Below are 23323 nucleotides of genomic sequence, written 5' to 3' on the forward strand. Positions count from 1 at the left end.
AAAATTATGTTATGGTGCCTGCCTAGTAGACTGGCCCAAAATGCATGAAATCCTGAATTTCAAACCTTGCACCCTTAAATGACAGTTTGGGGGTCCCAGAAGCTCCCCTGAAAATTTCAGCTCATTCGGTCCAGTGGTTGGCGTGCGCAAATGGCTCCAAGTTTGTATGGGAAAAGTGATCCAAATGTATGGGGAAACGCGACCGTTTCAGTTTTTGCTTCTAAGTGGCGCTGTAGTCAACGGATTCCTGTTGAGGACAAAATGTAGAACCTTTTTATATAAGGAAGCGACTGGTGAAGACCGGATGTAAATCCCTTTGAAATTGGCCAAGTTATAAGCATCCAAAGTCGAGGGTGTCGAGCGTGTCCCCAGGGTGTTTAAAATGAGAGCAACGTACCACCGTCCATTGCGGCGGCGATGCAGGCGTATTCGGTGCCGTGCGAAATTAAATGCATGATTATCACGCAATCTCGCGAATTTTTATCCGATTGGTAAATACTTTCCGTACTCTGTACAGTAGTGTAGCTAGAGAGGGAGGGGTGACTTACCACTGAAGCAAACGAGCTGAAGTTTTTAAGGGGAGACAAAATTCATGAAATATTTGTAACGAGTTGTTTTCGGACATCGTGATGCCCGTTGCATCAATTTTAGAACGATATGATATAATCGTTACAGACAGAGGGACAGAAGGACAGAAAGACAGAGAGACCTGGGATATTATATAAGTTATATATTTTTCAAACAACTGGTTTAATGTTTATAGCATAATTTATTAACTGTATAAAACTACAAAGTTATCAATAAACAACACTTATACCTATCCAGTTTTCCGCGAGCGGTAATGGCCGCCAGCTTGCCTGCGGGTTAGTCTCTGATTTGACGTTTCTGGAGGTCAACTGCACCCACCATTCGAGCATTTTGATCAATGTGGTATATAAGAAGGCTTGAATTCACCGAATCAGCACCTTCTTATATGCAACATTGGTCAAAATGCTCGGAGCGGTGGGTGCAGTTGACCTCCAGAAACGTCAAATCAGAGACTGACCCGCAGGCAAGCTGGCGGCCATTACCGCTCGCGGAAAACTGGATATTAATTATTTATTTCAACTGCTAGGCCTTCCTTTATAACAGAGCGAGTGCAACCTGGAAAATTTTGCCTATGCTGCTGAACAACTTTGAGAATATATTGAAGCTGTTCTTCATTTTTTGTCAGTTTTCCACGTGGCCGGAAGTTTTCGCAACCAGAACGACAACAGCAAGCACCACTACGCGACTCCTCTTCGAATCGTTCGCTAAATTTGGTATATCGTAAACCATCGTTTTGGTCAACGATCCTCAGTTCGCAGGGCATGATTTCCGGACTTTCTGTCAAAATCTAGGTATACAACATCTTCGGACAGCGCCGCATCATCCGCAATCCAACGGATTGGCTGAACGTTTCGTTGATACGCTAAAGAGGAGCCTTCGAAAAATGCGTTCGGGGGGAGAATCACTAGACGATGCATTGCGAACGTTTATGCAAGTCTATCGTACAACTCCGAACAGCGACCTCGACGGAAAATCACTAGCAGAAGTAATGTTCGGAAGGCGTATACGAACAGTTTCGTCACTCCTGCTCCCACAGTCTGGCTGCCGTAGTCCATTGACAAGAAAATCTAGAAGACAACATGAATCGTTTAATGAGAAGCATGGTGCCATTGCGAAGATATTCCAACCCGGTGACTCTGTCTATGCACAAGTACACCAAGCCAATACCTGGCAATGGGAATCAGCCACCGTAATCGAACGCATCGGGAAGGTCAATGTTTTCCTGGTGGACAGCCAACGGTTGATCCGCTCACACGCGAACCAATTGAAGAAACGCGCGGCTGATTCAGTCCGAAAGGATTCTACACCGCTTTCCATCTTCGTGGACGAGTTCGGGTTACCCAGTCCTACTCCGGTTCACGATCTAGTTCCTGCTCCAGAGAGTCCCGTGGTACCTACTGCATCCGAAAAAGATTCTGGTGAATCGGAATACTTCTCTGAGTCCGATTTTGAAGAAGAGCCAATACTAGAACCAACTGTCAACAACAAACCAAAACGAACAGTGCGGCTACTAGCAAGATTCGAGCCGTACTATTTGAACTAAAGGGGGGAGATGTTAGGTGTGATCGTAGCACACCATGCTAAATTTAAACTTTAAATTGGTTACCATAGCAACGTAATTTTCAATCTTAGCAACCTGCGAGTTGCCCGAGCCTAACTCGATCTCTTTTGCATTTAGCCGTGGTCTAGTGAAGACGCAATAAAATTAGTTATTCCGTAATTGGTAAAACCACGTTTTTCACTATTTCGGCTGATCCCGAAACACAACAGTGAGGACGTGGCCAGCGCCGTTATCGACAATCCAAAATACTAGAGCTCTCGGACTGTGCATATTGAGGTTAGAGAGCAAATCCCATGCTGCCATCCATTGGTTCCCTGTGCAATTGCGATTGTTCTGGTCGATCACGGAATAGCAACTACGAAATGCACGGTCATCATGCTCATGATATGCGTTCATCGTGTTTCTGCTCGGTGTGCAGGTAGTTAATTTGTTCTGCTTTATACGTTCGAGGCATGGTTGATTAAAAGCATTGTGTAAAAAAGAATGGCACGGTCGTATCGATTATCAGAGTGAATCCAGATCCAACGATACATACCGACGGACTGATAATCCTTCCTGTGGTTTTGTGGAGACGCAGAGGTGAACATGGTCTTCAAATCGCAAAAACCACCTACTAATATTCCTTCCCTCTGCTTAACTGACTATAACAACGTGGCCGGCACCGTTATTATACACTAGTCGACCCGGCAGACGTTGTCCTGCATAGTAGGCGAAAATGCGCGTTGTAAACTGCCCTTGCGAAATTCCCATACGAATCTTTGTTTTCGTAATTCATAATTTACTCGACCTTATTCGTGATTTTCGCATGAGGAAAAATCATATAAACCCGTCGGAAACGATAACCAGCATACCTGCTGAAGAAATGAAGAAAATCTATCGAACCGTTTTCGATTTATGCGGATACGAACACAGACCATTTCATTTTATTATATAGATAGTCGACCCGGCAGACGTTGTCTTGCATAGTAGGCGAAAATGTGCGTTCCGAATTGCCCATGCAAAGATCGCATAGGAATCACAATTTTAGTTTTTCACGATTTGCTCAACCTTCTCGTGATTTTTGCATGAGGAAATATCATATAAACCCGTCGGAAACTGTAACGGATGTTTCTGCTGTAGAAATGAAAAAAATCCATCCAGCCGTTTTCGAGTTATGCGGATACGAACACAGACCATTTCATTTTTATATATAGAAGATTTGTACATTTGAGTCACTGAAACTTGCACACCGAGTCTGTGAACCATTCCACCGATTTGTATAACTTTTAGTTAAAAAAATGTTCATATCCGGAGACGAGCCAACCTCGGGCTGAAAGTCTCCCTAATAACGACAAAAAAAATTTAGTTAAAATTTGACATTTCGATGGTTATTTTCCCATCGTGGTTAACATTTTACTCCGAAGCCGACCCATTTGAGTTTTGACCGCATACCCCTAGTGATGAATCATCTTAAATCAAACATTCCAGAAAATAATTAAATCAAGACAAACGTGTTTCGATATCTATCTATGGCCATTTTGGCCAGTTACCAAACATACTCGGTCATCCTCAAATTTTTTCACAACTATTTCAATTAAACAATTGCATTTATATTATATAGAAATAACATTAATTTATAGTCGTATGACGAATAAAAGTTAATCAAAAAGACAAACATAAACCAACTAACGCTACAGCAAACCTTCATTATCCCAAACAGCCATCCAAATGTTGGTTAATCCGCTCAAACTGAACTTTCCTTCCACACACCGGACACTCGCATTCCTCCCCAACGGCAGTCAAATCAATCTCGTTTCCATCCTCCAACATGCGAACTGAATCATCGGAATCACTCACTCTCGCTGTCACCGCGCCGCCATCATCCTCCTGCTCTATTGTAGCCAGTGCCGTGGCAATGTCGTCCTCGCTGTAACCGCACTCGAGAAGCAATTTTCGGTTCTCTTCCCGGTCAATTTCTGGTTTACTGGATGCAGTTGCAGAATCAGAAGTCTTCTTTTTGTCCACCGGCTTTGGCTTGTTCAAGCCGGCCGTCGACGTGGACGGTTGATTGGGATCAAACGGCGGCTTTTGCTTGATTTCCTGAACATCTTCTTCACCGAGTATGATCGAGTAGCATCGTTCCAGATGGGTGGATACTTCCGATCGTTTGATCTTTTTCAGACACATTGGACATGATACAATTTCATTTTCTTCGCTGGTATGTTTACTTGCTGAATTATTTGAATTGAACTCCTCGATGAGAGCATCATGGTCACTGAAAAGCTCGTCAATGACCGATGTATCGGTAAGGGAATCTTCCAAGCTACCCAAATCGACCGCATCGTCATCGTATTCGTCATCGATGAGAACAATTTCCTCCATATCATCGTCCGCAAACGATTCCATGATTTCTTTTTTTATGGAATCTTGGCGTTCCTTTTTGATCCGCTCTAAGTCGATCTCCTCAAAGATGTAATCATCGGCGTCATCAGAAAGATCTACCATGGCTGGTTCAGGCACTGGAGTAATTTTGGGTTTCTTTTCTTGCGGTGGAAACTGATCCAACAAGCGGCTATTCCGACTGCTTCCTGGTTGTCCAGCTCTACTGGGTCCACTTGGTGGTCCCCCCAATGTTTGACCGCCTCCAGCGAATAGAGGCGGAGAATATTTCTTCACTGGAGTGGGTGATCCATTTCCGTTGAAATCTTTGAACTGCTTGACATTCTTCAGATTACTACCGGGTGGTACAACCGGGCTAGGTTTTTTCATTGGGACCTGAGCCTCTACAGGCTCTAATGATGGATTCTTGGTATTAGTAGAAGGTGGCTTACGGATGACTACCGTTCTACCTCCTACATTTGAGACTGTTCCCGTGTATGGCTTTTTAGCGCCATTCTGAGGATTCGATTTATTTCCTCCACCATTAACGAAATAATTTTGAATTTTGTTGCCTTGTGATGCTTTCGTCGGGCTTTTCGAAGGTTTTTTGCCCGTGTACGTGTCTTGACTAATCGCTCGCGGCTCATTTTCTTTATTGGCTTTCTTCCGTTTAGGTTCGGGTTCCTTGACTTTCAGAAACTGGCCTCCACATGTAAGCTGATGCTCTGCAAACCAGAAGTCGGAAGGGCCTGGTTTCCGATTGGCCGTTCGCTTAACAGTTCCGAAAAAGGGGGCTCGATTTTGGCATGGTCCATTACACTTCCACCAGTGCGTCTTATACAGATTGACTTCGTCGTGGAATGTGTGATACACCTGCAACAAAAGAAAATCAAGTTAAACTGTCTTATCTGTAATTATTAATAATTAAATAAAAAAAATAATAATAATAATAAAATAATATAAATAATAATTAATAAATAATTATTATTTATTCGCATTGCCAAATTAATGTTTTGAAAGATTATTACTATACATACCGTTATATTTGTCCCCGCAATTCGATTAATTCCGTGCATAATCTTCTTGAAATTCGGCCCATGCCCTCCGTTGCCCTCGCGAATTCCCAGCACAAAGCAGTAAGCATGAATCATCTCGTGGAGCAGCGTTTCCACAAGGTCTTTTCTTGGGCGCAATTTCAACAACGGTTCACTCAACCGAATGATGCAGCTCCGTCCTAACCGGTTGCTCCTCTGGTAGCAAATTCCCGCACAGCTGTACATCCTTTTGCTCCACTCGAGCTCTACGCACAACAGCTTACCTTGAAAGAACTTCCGATCGAAGATGGGAAACAGAACGTGAATGTTGGGCGTCGGGTCGACCACCTCCCAGTCCGGGTGGACCAGGTTCTGAGTACTGTTCAAGTAGTCTGCGCCCATAATGAAGCGTGCATCTTACGAAGAATCTTTTAAAAACACCATAAAAATAATAAATACAGCATATTTAATATAAAAATATCCAAAAGCGCAATATTTACCTTAAAAAATACCAAAATAATTTCGTTCGTTGTTTGCGGTATTTTGTTTTGATTCTAATTTCGCTAGACATGACATTTGCTTCGAACTCAAAGCGGGGACTGTCTTTAAGTCCGCTTCTTTTAGTTCGAACAATAAACACTGAAATAAAAATTTATAGCAAACACTCAGAAATAAAATAAAACCGTGTAGGGTTAAAAACTAATCTTTTAGGTCATTTTTTAATTTTATACTTTACACAGTATAAAAAGTATACTATGCAACATTACGGTTTATACTAAACCGGAATAATGCGGAAATATTTTGGTTTGCATACTGTCTTTGGAAAAAGTTAACTTTTTTTTCATTGTCTTCGTTATTCCGGTTATTCCAGTCAAGTCACAGTGATTTTCAGATTTTAAATTAATTTTCAAGCAGTCCCAAACCAACGCCCAAATCACTAAATGAAATAAAAACCACATCAATAAAAGCGTAAGTATCTGTAGAAATAATTGCAAAACAAGAGGTTATTAATTTCAAATATTTATTCTTTTTACAAATTCAGAATGAAGACTCCATCCATCTATGCGCGGATCAAATTGACGCAATCGATGACACGTGGCATGCTCCGGAATATCGTGCTGAAGCATGTAAGTTGGCCACCCGATATCGATATCTAACGTCGAAGCAAGAAGATGGGAACGGATACCCTCAGTATTCCCAGCAGATCATCTGTTCGAAAAATTGCCTCATCGGATTCAAATTGAAAACCAAGCACCCGAGCGGGCACCCTAACTTATGGGAGACAGAGTTGCACCGGTTCAAGACGAGACGCATAAATTCACTTCAAGTTAAATTCGGCCCAAGCTCCGTACCCCCAGGAAAAGTCCCCAAGTTATAACCAGCGGAACATTGCAAGCACCAACGATCATGACTGCCCCGGAAAAAGACGGAAGGCAGAAATGTATATTTAGGCTCATGTCCTAATCGAATTCAACACCGAGTTCAACACCTTCGTTGCGACTTATGGTGGCACCAAATCGCATGCCATGTTTCAGTTTTTCTCGATCTGCATGGATAAACCGTTTTAACCCAATGATTTAATTTCTGGTGTTTAATAAAAAGTAATGCATAATGATTATACTTATGTTATGATTTTATATTTTTATTAAAGGAAAATAAAACTGAGAAATTTAATAAAAACAAACCAACATAACCTAGAAACCATAATGAAAAGTTAAATAAACTAATCAATAATAAAGTCCATTTATACTATAGAACGATTTTCTTGAAGTTATACTATGCTGGTATTGATGGGCCGAATACGAGCTCGGGGTCAACCAGGTGAATAGCCATTTAGAATGACTTTTAAGCTATTTAGTATAAATTTATTTCTGAGTGTACCTTCCGGGTAAAAAATGTTATACACGGTAATATTGGAATACTTATTTTTGGAGTACTTTTTAGTCTTATTTGAGAATATGGCCAATACGTCAAAAAATGCGTACTTTCAAATCATTGGTGGAGAGTATTTTTCACTCCTTTTAGAGTATGTAAAAGGAATTAAAAATGAGTGAAAAGTAGTATTTTAAAGAAAAGAAAATTTCATAACCAATTGGGTTGTTTAGCAAAGAAAAATATGAGGTTTATTTTTATCCAGCTTTCCACGCTCGGTAATGGCGGCTTGTCGGTGTGTAAAAATCAATCGGTCACTGTACTTTTTGACACTAGCTGGAGGAAAGCTCACTGGCGTTCCTGGATGAGGGGAAGGGAAAAAAGGCCTTTTCGCCGGTGAGTTTTCCTCCAGCTAGTGTCAAAACGTACAGTGACCGATTGATTTTTACACACCGACAAGCCGCCATTACCGTGTGGAAAGCTGGATAGTTTAACATAAAGAGCATGCTTTCCTGATCTCCAACATATTTTTATTTTGTTTGTAAACCTTTTATTTACATTTTTGTGCAGCAAACAATAAGCCATTTCAATCGATAGAATAACACTAACATTCATAGAATGACATTTGGCCCATGCAGCACAAGAACAAATTTTAGTCCCATACAAATTTAAAATTCAAATTAAAAATAGTTCCGGGGCTCCAAAAATTCTGAAAAATTAAGGTTAGGCTCAGTTTTTTATGCAGATTCAGAAAATGTAAAAACATACCCCTGAACAACCCAATTAAGAGCATCATTATCGGTCGCGAGCATTTTTATCACCCGCGCAGCGCTTTCATTATAGTTTCGAAAAGATATTTTAGTTACTAGATAAAGATTGTCGCTGTCGTCGCTGTCCGGAACATCTTTTGCTGGCGAGGATAGGGGAGCTAAATGACAAAGAAGGAAAATCCATACGATTTGACAGGTACAGTCAAATTTCACTCGTTGGGCTATCTTTAGATGGGCTACGATTTAGTTGGGCGCCCGTTAGTTGGGCTGTAGCCCACTTAAAACGAAGGTGGACGTCAAATTATGACATCAACGGCAGTTTTTTTTCTTTTTCGCAGTTGGCAGCTCTGAATTTCTATTGTATTCGCTGATTTGACAGATGAAATCTCAGCCCAACTAACGAAAGTCTTTCACTAGATGGGCTACGAGTTTAGCCCAACGAGCGAAAGTTGACTGTATGTACCACACATGTTTCGGACAGCAGAACAAAGGGAACAGTAGCGACAATCTTTATCTAGTAACTAAAATATCTTTTTAGTTTCGTCATTCGTTTCCGTATCGCGGTCACTATTTTCGGCTCTCAATTTGGTTGCTGTATTCCGTACCGGTGACAGTTGACAGTTCATCAAATAGCAGCGCTCTTATCGCGCTACCAAATTTGGTCACCTGTCAGTCGCGCTACTGTTATAGCAGCGCGTTTAGTAGCGACCGGTAAAGTGTCAAGTAATGATACTGCGCTGCCAAACGGCTTAAACTCACCACCGGTAATCTTGCTCTAAGCAAGTTAGTTTACTGCTTGTGACAGTGGTTGTGGAAAAAAGAAAAGCTAATTAGAAATCCGTTGATCGGTAAGTTTATATTATTGATTTGTTTCATGTTCTCTAACTAAAAATATATATTATATAATATCTATAGGAATTATGATGATTCTAGAGCCTGTTCTAGAGTGTTTTTGCGCGACAATCATAAGCTTGTCAGGATATGGCCAACTATAGTCGATTTGGTGATCTGATGGAAATGCAGGTCAAACACAGTCTGGGCCATTGCCAAAAAGGTGAGTTGAAATTTGGTGAATTCGTCTGGGAATGAAATGCAGAAATGATATTTCTTTTTGCAGCTTGATGTCGGCCCTCGCGCCTGAGTCGAATCTTTCTTCCAGAGCATCCAACTATCTCAAACCGAATACAAAAAGCAGTTCCGGTCGGAGATCGAGGCTTCCAAGGAACGCATTCGGAAGCGAGCATAAGGAAAGAAGCACAAAAAACTAGGAGGAACATAAAGCCCGTTTGGATTATATAGATAGTGGAATATCTACTATCTTTAGTTTGGATCCAGTGGAGGACCTCGGATCTCTTCTCGATGAATTGCAAGTGTTTCGAAACTCGCGATATTGGAATGCTGTAGGAAGTGATGAGTATTCTGCTCGAGGAAGAAGCTCGCTATCACTTTACACGTTGTGTAGATTCCGGTATGTTCGTTCCGGTTGACGATGTTAGACAGAGTAGTATACATCAGCAACGGTACTGATCAAGTGAGGTTGTGTAAGCTATTTGCCAGTCGGTCGTCAAGCTCAGACCCGACCGCATTGCGTAGGCAAGAGCACGCAACTCAAGTTCAGTTCAATCAAAGGTAATGAAGAATGTGTATAGCCGCCAGACATTCTAAATACTCACGCTCCTCTAATGTGGACGTGTACAATACACATGTGGAAGTATTGGCTTTAGAAATGGATTGCGAGTGATTTGACTATGCGTCCAATTTGGGAATCTCGAACTCGTTCAGTAGCCGCTAGGTTGCGAAGGCCGACGGAGGTCCTTCGTAGCTTAGTTGGTTAAAGCACCAGTCTAGCGTACTGTAGGGTCATGGGTTCGAGTCCCATCGAAGGGAAAGTGGTTACCTCCAATACATTTTCCAAATCAATATCTTCCACATAACGTACATATTCACATATGAGTTTTCATAACATTGTAAATTAACGTCCAAGCCGGGTGGTTTAATCCCCGGAAATAGGCAATTACCTTTGATTGAAATGATTTTAATTTAGGAACATATAGAAGCATGTACAAGAAAATCTTATCAGAAAAGCAAAAAACGTAAAAATTGAAAGGGATTTCAAAAATTTCTTCAGTGGAAGCTAGATAGCAAATGTGAGCATGTTTTGATACACTAATAGATCACTTGTATGCATGTATGTATGCGTATGTGTGCAAATTCTGAAATTAACTTCCATAAAAATCTCGCTCATTTTTAAGGTATTGAACAAGTTTAGTTTTACCAAATTAGGCATCCATAAGGCGAAATATATGTTATTATTGAACGCTATTGAGTTTCGCTCAGATCAATGACTGATTTAGTTAGTTCTGGATTAATTAATATCGAGGTCTCTGGAAATTACGAGTACAATATATTAAACCACCGTTACGATAGTGACTAACCATGTCACAATAGTTATTCAATCCGCCGAGCGCCTTATAGATAGGCAGCATGAAGCACAGTACGTTATCATTCGTTAAGTTGTCATTCAACCCATGACATCCGCCTTTGGGTAGGCAATTATTTTGTCAGTTTCACGGTAAATCACGGTAAATCACATACTGGAGTCTGGAAAAAAATCCTTATAACTAAAGCCCCAACACTACCAAAAATCCACACATTTTTATTGGCAAAAATCCATAGATTTAAGTTATGATGTATATAAGCGCACACATAACCATTCTTCACGCAAACCACTAATAAAATATATTTAGAAATAAACTTTATGTGTGGTCACGAATAAGCAATAATTTGATTTATGTGTGGATCCATATCGATTATATTAGGGTGGTGCTATTGCAAAAATTTATAATCGCGACACATATAGTATATATAGGTATTTTTAGCAGTGAAACGCAATACAACGGAACAGCGCCGGAAACGGAAAATTTGACAGTTAGTCCATATATTTTCTGTCAAATTTGCCGTTTCCGTCGCCGTTCCGTTGTATTGCGTTTGGGGCTTAAGGAAGGGTCAAAATCTCACTGTAGGTGGATTAATCTGGGTTTTGTAGGTGGCCACCGATGGCGCTCCCATCGATTTTGCTTGTGTTTGACGTTTGCGCACTACCGCCATATGGTTGCCGCTTGGCCACACACAGTGATTTTAGTATTGGGCGGCAATGTATCCGTGACTAAATCCGGAAGGGTACGATGGGCAGGACATGTTGCAAGAATGCCGGACAGCAACCCTGCAAAGATGGTGTTCGCTTCCGATCTGGCAGGTACGAGACGGCGTGGAGCGCAGCGAGCGAGATGGGCAGACCAGGTGCAGAACGACTTGGCGAGAGTGGGGCGTATCCGAGGATGGAGAGATGCGGCCTCGAACCGTGCATTGTGGCGTCAAATTGTTGATTCAGTGTTATCCGTTTAGATGTTAACTAAATATTGTCGGCGTAGCACCAAGTTAGAATTCGGAAGTCGGGACTTCCGAACCGAACTTTCTTCCGAAGTTTTATTTGTCAAACTAGTTGATGCGTTGTTTAGCGCATCTTTAGGCGAATCCAGCGCACTACTTCCGAAGTTGGGAAAGTTGCCTGTATCTGGAGAAAAATCCAACTTCGGTATTAAAATCGGTATAAATTTATTCCGGATACACAATAAATGAAAATGTATCCGTGACGATGATTTTGATTGCATTTTGTTCTAAGTGAGACGTCTGTTTCTCTGTGAGGATAGTGTATGAAAAAATCCAGCCGAGAAAAAAATATTATATATTATCCTTCGAAGCATATTTTCGAGTGTTTTATTTTTGTTTCTGTGTCATCAATTTACCTCATTTGGAGCATTCTCGCTATAGTCCGTGTGTTTGCTAGTTGCGGAAATGCTCTGATAATCTGTTTGGCCAATATCCACTGCTCATTCGAAGATGGACATCTGAAATTAATCAGAAAATGTTACTCGGATCTTTTGCTATGTTTCTCTTGATTTTATGCTTTATTTTATACCCTTTTTTTGTCGTAAATTATTTTCTCAAACCGTTGACATAAAATCCGGACCATCAAACGCAAATTTTGTTGCAATCCAGTTCGTCGTAAACAAAGCAACGAAATTTCGGGTCTTGAATTAGAACATCTCTTAGCAGCTGAAGAAAATAATATCAAAAGCAGTTCAGAAGAAGTTGAAAAGAACATGATGAACATGCGTTATACCTCTTCAGGAGTTTTTTCGATTTCCATTGAAGCAAGCTGCGAATCACAAGTATGGTGCGTATCTTTTCGATTGAGGCAAGTATCATCTTCCGTGGACCTTTGGCTGTGATTCCGATTTCGACAAGATCTGCGTCGTCAAACATCAGTAGAGATCCATCAGTTACTTTGTTATCTACAAAAAAGAGAACAAGTGAGTATTTAGTTTACTATAATGTTCATAATGGTGTGGTTACCTTAAATTACTACTCAGGTGTAGACAAATCATAGTTGCAGTCATCATATCCTTCAGTTTACTTTCCGGTAAGCTAACGTCGCAGCGCAATTTGGTGGCAAACTCAACTGCTTCATTTCTCAACGTTGTTAGATCTACTGCATCGCAGTAATACATGGGGTTGGTAATATCTTCGACCACGTTCTCTGAACCATCTGAATCCGGAGCGAAGTCAAACTGGACTGGACTAGATTGACGGTGGGATGAATCCGTAACAGAGAGTCCTTCTGACGTAACCTCATTCATCAATCTTGGCTCTTGGTGAACATCAAATATATGTTTTCGAAAATGCTTATAAAATCGAAATACGACCTGGCAATCCGCACAAGCAAGCGGTATGTTGTTCCGTTTGCTGCAGCGAACATCGTGATTCGATTTCAAATGTTTTTAATAAACTTGTTCGTCACCAACGACAAACATTTGGCAGCCAGGAAGGCGGCACTTAATGCCTGAATAATGGAAATTCGATACGATTTCTTCAAAACTGGTATGAAAAATATACTTACCAACGAGTCGCTGATAACTTTCGCTATCCAAACAATTTCGTAGCTGCTCCATTTCCGCTGTATGTTCTTTTAAGCTTATACGCACAAAAACCTTCACGTGCAAAATCAGAACATACACTGCTAACAATATCTTTAAAAAATATATGTGTCGATGTTATAGAATTTTGCAATAGCTCTAATATAATCGATATAGAACCACACATAAAATAAATAATTGCTAATTCGAGACCACACATAAAGTTTATTTGGATATATATTTTATAAGTAGTTCGCGTGGAGAATGGTTATGTGTGCGCTGATATACATCATAAGTTAAATCTATGGATTTTTGCCAATAAATATGTGTGGATTTTAGTAGTGTACGCGCCATTATAATGCCAATAAGAAGAAGAAGAAGGATGCATACCCAGGGAACTGAGAACATTTTTCACATTATTTTACACACATTATGTGATTGAAGACTCAATTATACCCTCAAATTTAATCCCAGAAAAATCTCTTATCGAATTTCTCCAACCAAAAGTTAGAAGAAATTCAAATTCTCGTTTTCTTTTTCATCTGTCAAAAAATTTCTTCCACACTTTCGTCGGAATTCCAAAATAAGAAAATTTTGAAAATCTCTTCGAGAATCTCTTTTCTTACAAGAGATTTTTTGACCGGAATTCGGCTGCTGGTGTAGGTTAATTGAAAAAATCTACATTCCGAAAAACATGAATCGAACGTGTAAATTTTTATCAGTGTAGCATGTGCAAAGAGACGCAAAGATCTTTCGAGTTCAAGTGAGCATGTGAGCAGAAAAGCTCTTCAAACGTTCGATGTGTGCGTTTCACTGGAGAAACTTTCACTTCGTATACAACTTTTTAGCGCTCCACAGTCTGTAGTCCAAGTGCGCTCTGCTCAGCAGTCAGCAGCAGGGTTTGCATTCGTGTTTCGTTCAGCTTATTCAAAGCGTCGACAGTAGGTGCTGAGCCGCCGACGAGAAGCGATCTGTCTACTGCTTGGAGGTGGTCATTTTTAGCCAGCCGATTCAACGTTTGCAGTGTGTTTGCTCTGGTGCCGAGAGAAGTGTTCCTCCTCTTTCGAAAGAGCGGTTTCCCGTGCAAGTGGTGTTCGTGCGCACACATTGTCAAATATTGTGGAAAAATTGATATTTTTCATCGCGCGAGTGCTGTGAGCTGCCGCAGTGAAAATCCGTCGAAATGACTTGTTTCTGTTTTTGAATTCGCCATTAGTCGGAAAAGGTCAAATATTGATCAACTGGTACCGAAATAGAGTATTGGTGGACGGTTTTCATTCCGATCACAAAGTGCACACAAAGAGTGTCTCGCCCCGCGATGGTCTGGTGACAAGTTGGCCTCCCGAGTTTCTGAGGAATCCATCTTGCTCTCGCATCGGTTGTCGTCGTCTTCGTTTGATTCGAATGAATGGGGCCTTGAGCGTTTCGTTTCTATTTCACCAGTTAGTTTACGGTGGAGATATAAGAACCGAGTCATTTGGGTTTAGTGTCCGACGGTGCCTCCAGTTATAGTAGTGGTCAATATTCGATTTTTCTGCTCCTCACGTTGAACAAAAGTGTTTTATACCCCCGAAAAAGAAGGAAGTTGTGCAAGTGAGAAAAAGAGAGAAATGAAACGGTGAACGAGACACACGAAAAGTCGTCTAGCAGGACCAGGAGAAAGTTGCTGCACAACACAACCATCACCACCAGTGGCATTTTGCATCACTGCATATGCAAAGTGAGATCCAGAAGCAAAGTAATTTCTATATTAAGAGTTTTTCTATCGTTAATTTACTAACAAATCAAAGGGAATGTTTATTTAGAAGATTATTTTGAGGGAGTTGGGGAAAACATCTCGTAAAGTTCGGGAGAGTGAAGAAGACGGAGAAGGTGGCGCCCACAAAAACACAAAACAGTGCTGCCAAGCAGGAACGGGGGCAGGTCGACAACAAGAATGCGTTTACGCTAAACAGGTTTTCTCTCGTGTGAAGAAAGGAAGTCGCATTCTCGTTCTCGTTCAGTGCTGGGTTTGGCTGTGGGTGTGAACGCTGCAGGAGCAAAATATTTACAGTGTGCGATGGAAGCTGCTGGTCCGATTCGGGGGCCGACATCTGAATCCAGTTTGATGACTTGGTGTGCGTGTGTTTACATAATTCTCCCATCAGATGGGTGCAGTGGAAAATTGAGAAGAGTTTTCTGGGTGTAAAGTGGACGATTTGTGAGTTGTTCAATGGACAAGGAAAAAATATGATTGAGTTTAATCGGGAAAAACAAAGGTGAACACAGTGGTGCCAGATAATGAAGGTTGCTTATTTGGAAAATTTATAAACATAGTTTTACTGAATTGTCTGACATTTGTGGTTTTGATCCTTCATATTTTTCTTGAATGGGTCTATACTCAGACTGGACTGGCATGATTTTTATCTCAACCTTCTGTTTAAACCCATTCATATTATGAAGTTTGTCACTGAACTTCTACATGTCGTCCAGCATAAAAACATTTTCTCATGATTTTTACTAAATCACAAACTCGTATTATAAATAATTTGTTAAACTTGGACATGAACAATGTGAAGCGTACGAGACGGCTGACCTGCACCAAGAACTCCTGGGACACGAGAATGGAGATGCAAGCCAAGGAAACTCTATGATAGATATAAAGACCACAAGCGTACTGCAGACATTTGCGTATCATGTGGAATTTGGAAAAGTCGAACCGGATGAAAAAATGCTTTCTGTTGATTAACAGAAGGTATGATTCCATTTTCACTGACATTTTTTTTTGCAGGAATCCAGCTGCCTCGTCTAGATGATTTCAAAACTATCGTGTTTCAGAAAAGTGTTTTGGCATTTATTAAAACGTTCGCACCTGTGAGGAAATATGCCAGTTTTAATACGGTAATAGTGTGCATATGGAACGAAGCAATTGCAGACAGGCCAGCAAACGCAACAATAAGCTGTTCCCATCGTGATGTTTAACGTATAAACGCAAAATAACATCGCTAACATCGCTAACAACTACTTTATTGATAGCAACTAGATTGTTTAAACTAATAACGAAAAAATAAACTCATTCCCAATTGTTCTCTTGACCTGAATGGTTGTCTTTTCATCAGTAAGATACGTCCAACAGGTTATGGGCCTGCGTTTTCAATAGATAGAAAAGATGGAGAGAACGGGTATTGTCAAGCTATCCAATGGAAATTATGACACTTGGAAACTGGAAGTAGAATTTCTACTTGTCCGGGAAGGCTTATGGAAGTATGTTGTTCCTGGTGTAAAGCCTGCGTTGGCTGCTGATCGGTCGAATTTGGCGGATGTTGCCGCTTGGGATGACGGCGATCAAAAAGCTCGTGCGACGATTGGGTTACTACTTAGTCGGAACCAACATGGTCACATACGGAATACTACAACTGCCAAAGCCGTGTGGGATAATCTCAAGAAGCAGCACGAAAAGAAATCGTTAACTTCAAAAGTGCATCTTCTAAAACGAATTTGTGATTTGAAATATCATGAAAGCGATGACATTGAAGAGCATTTGGTGAAATTTGAAGAGTTATTTGAAAAACTTTCGAATGCTGGTACGAAACTGGATGAAGATTTACAAGTGGTTCTGGTCTTCAGAAGTCTACCAAGTTCTTTTGATGCCCTTACAACCACCCTGAAAAATCGTTCAGAAGATGAACTTACATTAGAACTTGTCAAAGCCAAAATTCTCAACGAGGTTCAAAAGCGGATCGAATTTATATCCACTGAATCCACGGTACTGAAAGCAGACGGGAAAACAAAGGGCGTCGTATGTCATTATTGTCAGAAAGTAGGACACATTAAAAGGAACTGCAAGATTTGGCTAAAGGAACAAGACAGAAGTGATAGGAATCAGAAACTGAATCGTTCCAATGAAGCTGAAAGAAAGATGAGGCAACAACCTAAAGCAAGAACTGTGAAGTCCGAAGAAGAGACATTTGCATTCACCGTTAAAGAAACTGCTGCGATTAACTGGATTGTGGACTCAGGAGCTAGTTCGCACATGTGTACCAATAAAAAGTATTTCGTTACTCTGGAAGAAGCAAAAGATGACACACCACGCTTTGTGACGGTAGCCGATGGCAAGAAAGCCCTAGTAAAAGGTGTAGGAAAATGCAAGATCAACTGTTATGGAAGCAACGCCGAGGAAAAAGAAATCATTCTGAGCGACGTGCTGTTTGTTCCAGATCTTGACATGAACTTGATATCCGTTGGCTGTTTGGTCCAAAAAGGTGCTGCGATAACATTTGACGAGAATGGCTGTACAATAATGGGCGGACGACGTATTGCAGCTGTTGCATCTCGAAGAAACGGACTGTACCATCTATGTTTAGTGGAAAGAGCGAGAACTGTAATAGAATAATGTGTACTGAAAACTGCATCCTTGAGTGGCATCGGAAGTTAGGACACAGAGACATTCATGCTATTCAAGAATTGAAGCGTCGTATATTAGCAAATAGTGTTGGTATTAAAGATTGTGGTCTGAAGATGGAATGCGAAACCTGTCTGCAAGCCAAATTTCCCGTTTATCGTTTCCGAAAGTTTCAAGAAGACGTTCTAAAACAATTTTGGATTTGATTCATAGTGATCTATGCGGATCAATGAATACGGTAACTCCAGGTGGACGTCGATATTTCCTCACGTTCATCGATGACTGCAGTCGCTATTCAACCGTGTACCTTCTACGTGAGAAGTCAGAAACGTTTGAAGCATTGAAGGATTTCGTGCAGCAGATGAAAACTCAGTTTGGCAGTTCCTCCGTAGCGAAAGGATACTGCGGCAGTTCACTGTGGCCTATACGACACAACAAAATTGTGTTGCTGAGAGGAAAAATCGGTCTCTGGTGGAAATGACCCGTTGTATGATTTTGGATAGTGGATTGCATTATAAATATTGGGGTGAAGCTATAAATACTGCCAACTACCTACAGAACATACTACCTACGAGGTCTGTGGAGAAGACATCATATGAAGTTTGGTATGATGCCAAACCAGATTTAGAGCATACGTTTTTATACCGCAACCGAAACGAAGAAAACTGGAACCCAAATCTATCAAGATGATTTTTGTTGGATATTCACATCAACATAAGGCTTGGCGTTTCATCGATACAACAACGAACAAAATTGTATTCAGCAGAGATGCGAAATTTTTGCCTTCGAGACCAGCCATGGGAGAGTACCCAGCTAAAGAAATCCAGGCAAATGATATTGTAGCGCTTCTGCTATCACCTACAGTAGAAAAAGATGAACGTTTGTCAAATGAATTCAACGATAGTAGCGTGAAGATGCCAGTGATCAGCATGACGAATTAATAGAAGAGGGAAGTGAGACCCAGGAGGAGATGGTTGATGTACATGAGGAGCATTTCTCAGAAGTACCAAGAGGATCGACTCGTTCTACCAAAGGTGTCTTGCCGAAACGCTATGATGCGGATGGAAGAATGGTTCATCACTTGTTCAGTGAGCCGCGATCGTACTGTGAAGCTATTGGTTGTTCAGAGAAGATGTTCTGGATGGCTGCAATGCAAGACGAACTCAAGTCACTGGAGCAAAATAGTGTTTGGGAATTAACAACCTTGCCTCCAGGGAAGAAAGCAATTGGATCACGTTGGATTTATAAGAAGAAAGAAGATGAGTTTGGAAATATCATAAGATATAAAGCGCGACTGGTTGCACACGGCTTCACACAACTTTATGGACTGGGTTATGACGAAGTTTTCGCGCCTGTAGCAAAGCAAGCAACGTTTCGAATGCTGTTGACAATTGCCGCCAAAAAAAAAATGAAAGTTCGGCATATTGACGTGAAAACTGCCTACCTCAATGGAGAACTCAAAGATGAGATTTTTATGAAGTTACCACCAGGATTTCACGGAAAAGATGGTCAAGTATGCCGACTCAGAAAAAGTTTGTATGGTTTGAAGCAGTCTGCAAGAATGTGGAATCAAAAGCTTAATGAAGTACTTCTGAATTATGGTTTCAAGCAAGCTGTGTCAGATCCTTGTCTATATGTACGAAGACAGAAGAATCAATTGGTGTATCTCCTTGTTTATGTAGACGACATGCTGCTGGTAACAACGGGCGATGAAGTTTATCATGATGTCATTCGGAAATTAGGAGCAGAATTTCAACTGACGGAACTTGGAGATGCAAAGCACTTCTTGGGTATTCGAATATCGCAGACTGTACATGGATACTGTTTGTGCCAGAAAAGCTATATAGAGAAGTTAGTGAGCACATTTGGTTTAGCAGATGCAAAAGAATCAAAAATACCAATGGACCCCGGATATATACAACAAAAGGAGGAGTCAGAGAGGCTACCAAATAAGGATCAATTCCAAAGCCTCGTTGGTGGTTTGCTGTATCTAGCCGTAAACACTAGACCCGACATTGCAATCAGTGCGTCAATCCTTGGAAGAAATGTTAGTCAACCCAGTGCTGCTGACTGGATCGAAGCTAAACGAGTTTTGAGATACCTGAAGAATACTTGCTGTTATCAATTACAACTTGGAAACGAATTCAAATCTTTGGAAGCTTATGCTGATGCTGATTGGGCAGGTAACGTTAAAGACCGAAAATCAAATTCAGGTTTTCTCATCTTATATGGCAATGGAATCGTTTCATGGTGTGCAAGAAAACAAACATGCGTAGCTTTGTCATCCACTGAGGCTGAATACATCTCACTCGCTGAATGTTGTCAAGAATTGAAGTGGATCCAGAAGTTATTGAAGGATTTCGGTGAAATCGTGAAGTTTCCTATACGAATCTACGAGGATAATCAAAGCTGTATAAAAATGTTAACCGAGAGAATATAAAAATGTTAACGAAGCACATAGACACAAAATTCCATTTTATCAAGGATCTAGCTGAACGCAATGAAATAGAAGTAAGTTACTGTCCAACAGAAACAATGCTAGCGGACATACTCACGAAGCCATTGAATAGAGTTAGATTAGAAACATTACGTACAAAAATTGGAATTCGACTTGTAAGCGATGAGGAGGAGTGATGGAATCATAGTAACTCGCTAACCAGTTGCTAAGCATAGGTCCATCGCTAACAACTACTTTATTGAGAGCAACTAGATTGTTTAAACTAATAACGAAAAAATAAACTCATTCCCAATTGTTCTCTTGACCTGAATGGTTGTCTTTTCATCAGTAAGCAACTATGTTGCTAACAGAGGCGTATTTCAAAGTTGTTCATTGTTCTTGAAACTGCAGCAAAAAGGCGACGAAAAAGTTTGCCCGCGAAAACTTCGCAGTTTAATTGTAAGTCAGAAGAAGCCATCTGATTTTATTTATTTAAGGTACCCCGGGGCAAGTGAAAATACGGGGTAAGTGGGTACTATGGCTGCCGATTAATCGGTGAACGTGTTTAATGGTATCAATGTTCAAGAAAGATCAACGAATTCGCCTGACACAAAAATATTCGGAATCAAAACCACTTGCGGCACCATACTAATGGTATTGTTTAATCATGACTTTAAACTACCGGCAAAAGCTATTACTTTTATTTTCATTCAATGGATTTCCAACTAAATAGTCGTTTCTAAATTAATCATTGATGTGGAAAGCGAATACTTTGAGCAATTAAATAATTGTGTGACATCGAAAACGATTTAAAAGTTTTGATTAAAACCAAAATCTGCAATTTTCACTTGCCCTTGAGTTTTAACATACATGGGGCAAGTGGGACATATTCGAACAACATTTTCGATTGAGCCAGTTTACCTGTTTTTAGATTGTTGACTAGTGAAAAATAACTTCGACACTCATATATTATATGGATCTGAATCAAATGCAGTTGATATCGTTGGTTTCGTTGTTAAGAAGTAGTAGAGTAGAGTGGGGCAAGAGTGCGCGTGGGGTAAGAGTACGTTTTCGATTTTTTTGAAGTAATAAAAAAAGATAAACTAGCAGCACTGCATCAGTTTGACAGGTATTCTGGCCAACTTTTATCATGTGTAATTGTAAACGATTTGAATAAACAACAAGGGAGATATGGAGTTAGATAACTTTTTGGTAATTTTGCTAAAAATAATTGGATTTCCGCAACTAGTATTTCATTACCATATATACGTTCAATCAGGTGAACATTATACCATTTCGATAACCTATTGTATAGAGTACTTTATGCTACAGAACACCAATCCGGTTGGTTTTTCAAGAAGTCAAAACCATTACTTGAATAATTTTTGGGACTGTGGGGTAAAAGTACGCAGGAACCGGTGGGGCAAAAGTACGCATATGAATCTTCAAGTTATGATGTCAAACCCGTATTTCCGGCCGAAATAAGACTTCTTCCAAAGCGTAAAGATCCACAACTAAGAAAAAAGGGACAGAATTTGAAATTATCACAAGTTTTTAGGATAAGTTGAAGTAATTTGATGTTAGAAAGGACTTAGCGAACAAAGCACTGAAGCGAAATAATGAAATTGTATTAGGACTTGTTGTACAACTAAACATAGTACGAAAACACAATTTCATCTAAATGGTAATTTCATTTAATCAAAAGAAACATTCATAAATTACGCAACGTTTAGCTGGGAGGGGTTACGAGATGTGTGACGATCCATATAATTTTTAGAGGATTCATACAAATAGTGTAAGAGAGGGGGGGGGGGGGGGGGGGATGAAATAGCCAAATTTTACGTTACGTGATTGGTGGACTTTATTTAAGGAAAATGCCTTTGTATGTGTCATGCGAAACCTGATATATATTTTTACCTCTGTAGTTTTTTGTATATATAATATTGCTTTTTGCATTGAAACTTTTCTTTTCGACACTGAAACCATTGACACTTGTCTTCAGCGACTGCTTCCGCGATAGAGCATTCGCACATTTTATTCACTTATACATCTATATTTCTGTCAAAATGTGCATTTGACAACTAAATTTTCAGCTAAAAGCTCTATTTTTTGACACCGGGGCACTCACACAACCAATCGACATCAGTCAAAAAATCAGGAGTACCAACTTGACCACTATCTCCTTGTCGCCGAGTCTGGCGCTGAGTGCTCGGCGCGGAAACCCAAAGGTGGGAATAAAATTTTGGGTCTTATGCGCAATAAACAATGGTTTTTCGTATGAAAGTACACATTTTAAGGACCCCCTCCTCCTTTAAGAGTTACGTAATCTTTAAACATTCCCTAATATATGCTCATTAAACATCAATTAAATATTATTAACTCTTATTTGTGTTAACATATACTTAAAGCACATGATTGGATAAATGCGTACTCTTACCCCACCCGATGCGCACTTTTACCCCACCGGTGGGGTAAGAGTGCGTTTTTCACTTGTCTTGCAATAAGGGTTCTACTAAAACGAATCTCAATAATTTCAATATTTTTTCCACTGGGTAACATAAAGGAAGAGTATATGAATCATCGACACTGATTTGATATGCAGAAGCTTGCTTCATAAGGGCCACATGATGGATTGAAAACTAAGTGCGTACTCTTGCCCCACTCTACTCTATAGATTTTATAGTCATTGAGCACGATTTGCTTGTTTATAAATTAACTGCCAATTCATGCCCTGAAGGATGCCTTTCCAACAGGCAACATGCTTCACGCAGATGAAATTACTCATATTCTCTTTGTTTACTCACATTCGCAATGCGCTGAAGGCTGTCTCTCCAGCGGGCGGCATAATAAACACGGAGACAGCTATCTCTTATTCTCTCTGTTTATATTTCGTTTGACAGAACATACTCGATTGAGCTAGTACAGCACCATTCGAAATCTTGTACTGCAACTGAATGAAGTCGAACGAAATACATAATGCCGCATTTTTTTCGAAACGAATGCAAAAACGTACGAATCGAGTGATTCGATTCGAGATGCGCAATGTCACCCCTGTTTTTGGCGTTTTAAAAGAAAATCTTACATTTTAGCCAAATCAAAGCTTCGTTTGTTTAACGTTTGCTCATTGGGTTTTCTTAAGTTGGGGGTTCGCCAATTGGGGCAAAGCCCATTTAAAAAGGAGCTAAACGTCAAAATATGAAATCAAAACTGCGTTGACGTTTTGTTTCCGTGTTTAGTGGGATCGACATTTCTTTTTTACTTACTTACGGATCCTGTACACCTCCGGTGGTGCAAAGGGCCGACTTGAAAGATCTCCATCCTGAGCGTTGCCCGGCTATCGCTTTAA

General features: G+C 40.4%; 3 protein-coding genes and 1 long non-coding RNA gene across 4 annotated transcripts in view; 3 read left to right on the forward strand and 1 right to left on the reverse strand.

Annotated features, from left to right (window-relative positions):
- Nucleotides 1-1471: 1471 nt before the first annotated feature.
- LOC134206367 (uncharacterized protein K02A2.6-like) lies at nt 1472-2131 on the forward strand. Its single transcript, XM_062682066.1, has one exon. It carries the CDS (start codon nt 1472-1474, stop codon nt 2129-2131), a length of 660 nt encoding a protein of 219 aa, XP_062538050.1.
- Nucleotides 2132-3700: 1569 nt separating this feature from the next.
- On the reverse strand, nt 3701-6128 carry LOC134226676 (DNA-dependent metalloprotease SPRTN-like). The gene is made up of 3 exons (XM_062707648.1): nt 6042-6128; nt 5545-5969; nt 3701-5380 (listed from the first exon to the last, which is right to left on the reverse strand). The coding sequence occupies exons 2-3, from the start codon at nt 5941-5943 to the stop codon at nt 3836-3838; spliced, it is 1944 nt and encodes a 647-aa protein (XP_062563632.1). The 5' UTR covers nt 5944-5969; nt 6042-6128; the 3' UTR covers nt 3701-3835.
- A 2675-nt stretch (nt 6129-8803) lies between these two features.
- On the forward strand, nt 8804-9684 carry LOC134226757 (uncharacterized). The gene is made up of 3 exons (XR_009983556.1): nt 8804-9031; nt 9099-9237; nt 9343-9684. It is a non-coding gene; the product is annotated as an uncharacterized LOC134226757 (long non-coding RNA).
- A 4397-nt stretch (nt 9685-14081) lies between these two features.
- The window catches only part of LOC134203426 (ubiquitin-like protein 3), a 291816-nt gene continuing 282574 nt past the window's right edge, over nt 14082-23323 (forward strand). Inside the window, exons 1-2 of the mRNA XM_062678308.1 lie at nt 14082-14384; nt 14603-14897. The gene's annotated coding sequence lies outside the window, so the exon portion shown is untranslated. The remainder of the gene's footprint in view (nt 14385-14602; nt 14898-23323) is intronic.

This window comes from Armigeres subalbatus, chromosome 1 (assembly GCF_024139115.2).
Source record: "Armigeres subalbatus isolate Guangzhou_Male chromosome 1, GZ_Asu_2, whole genome shotgun sequence".
Taxonomy (NCBI): Eukaryota; Metazoa; Arthropoda; class Insecta; order Diptera; family Culicidae; genus Armigeres; species Armigeres subalbatus.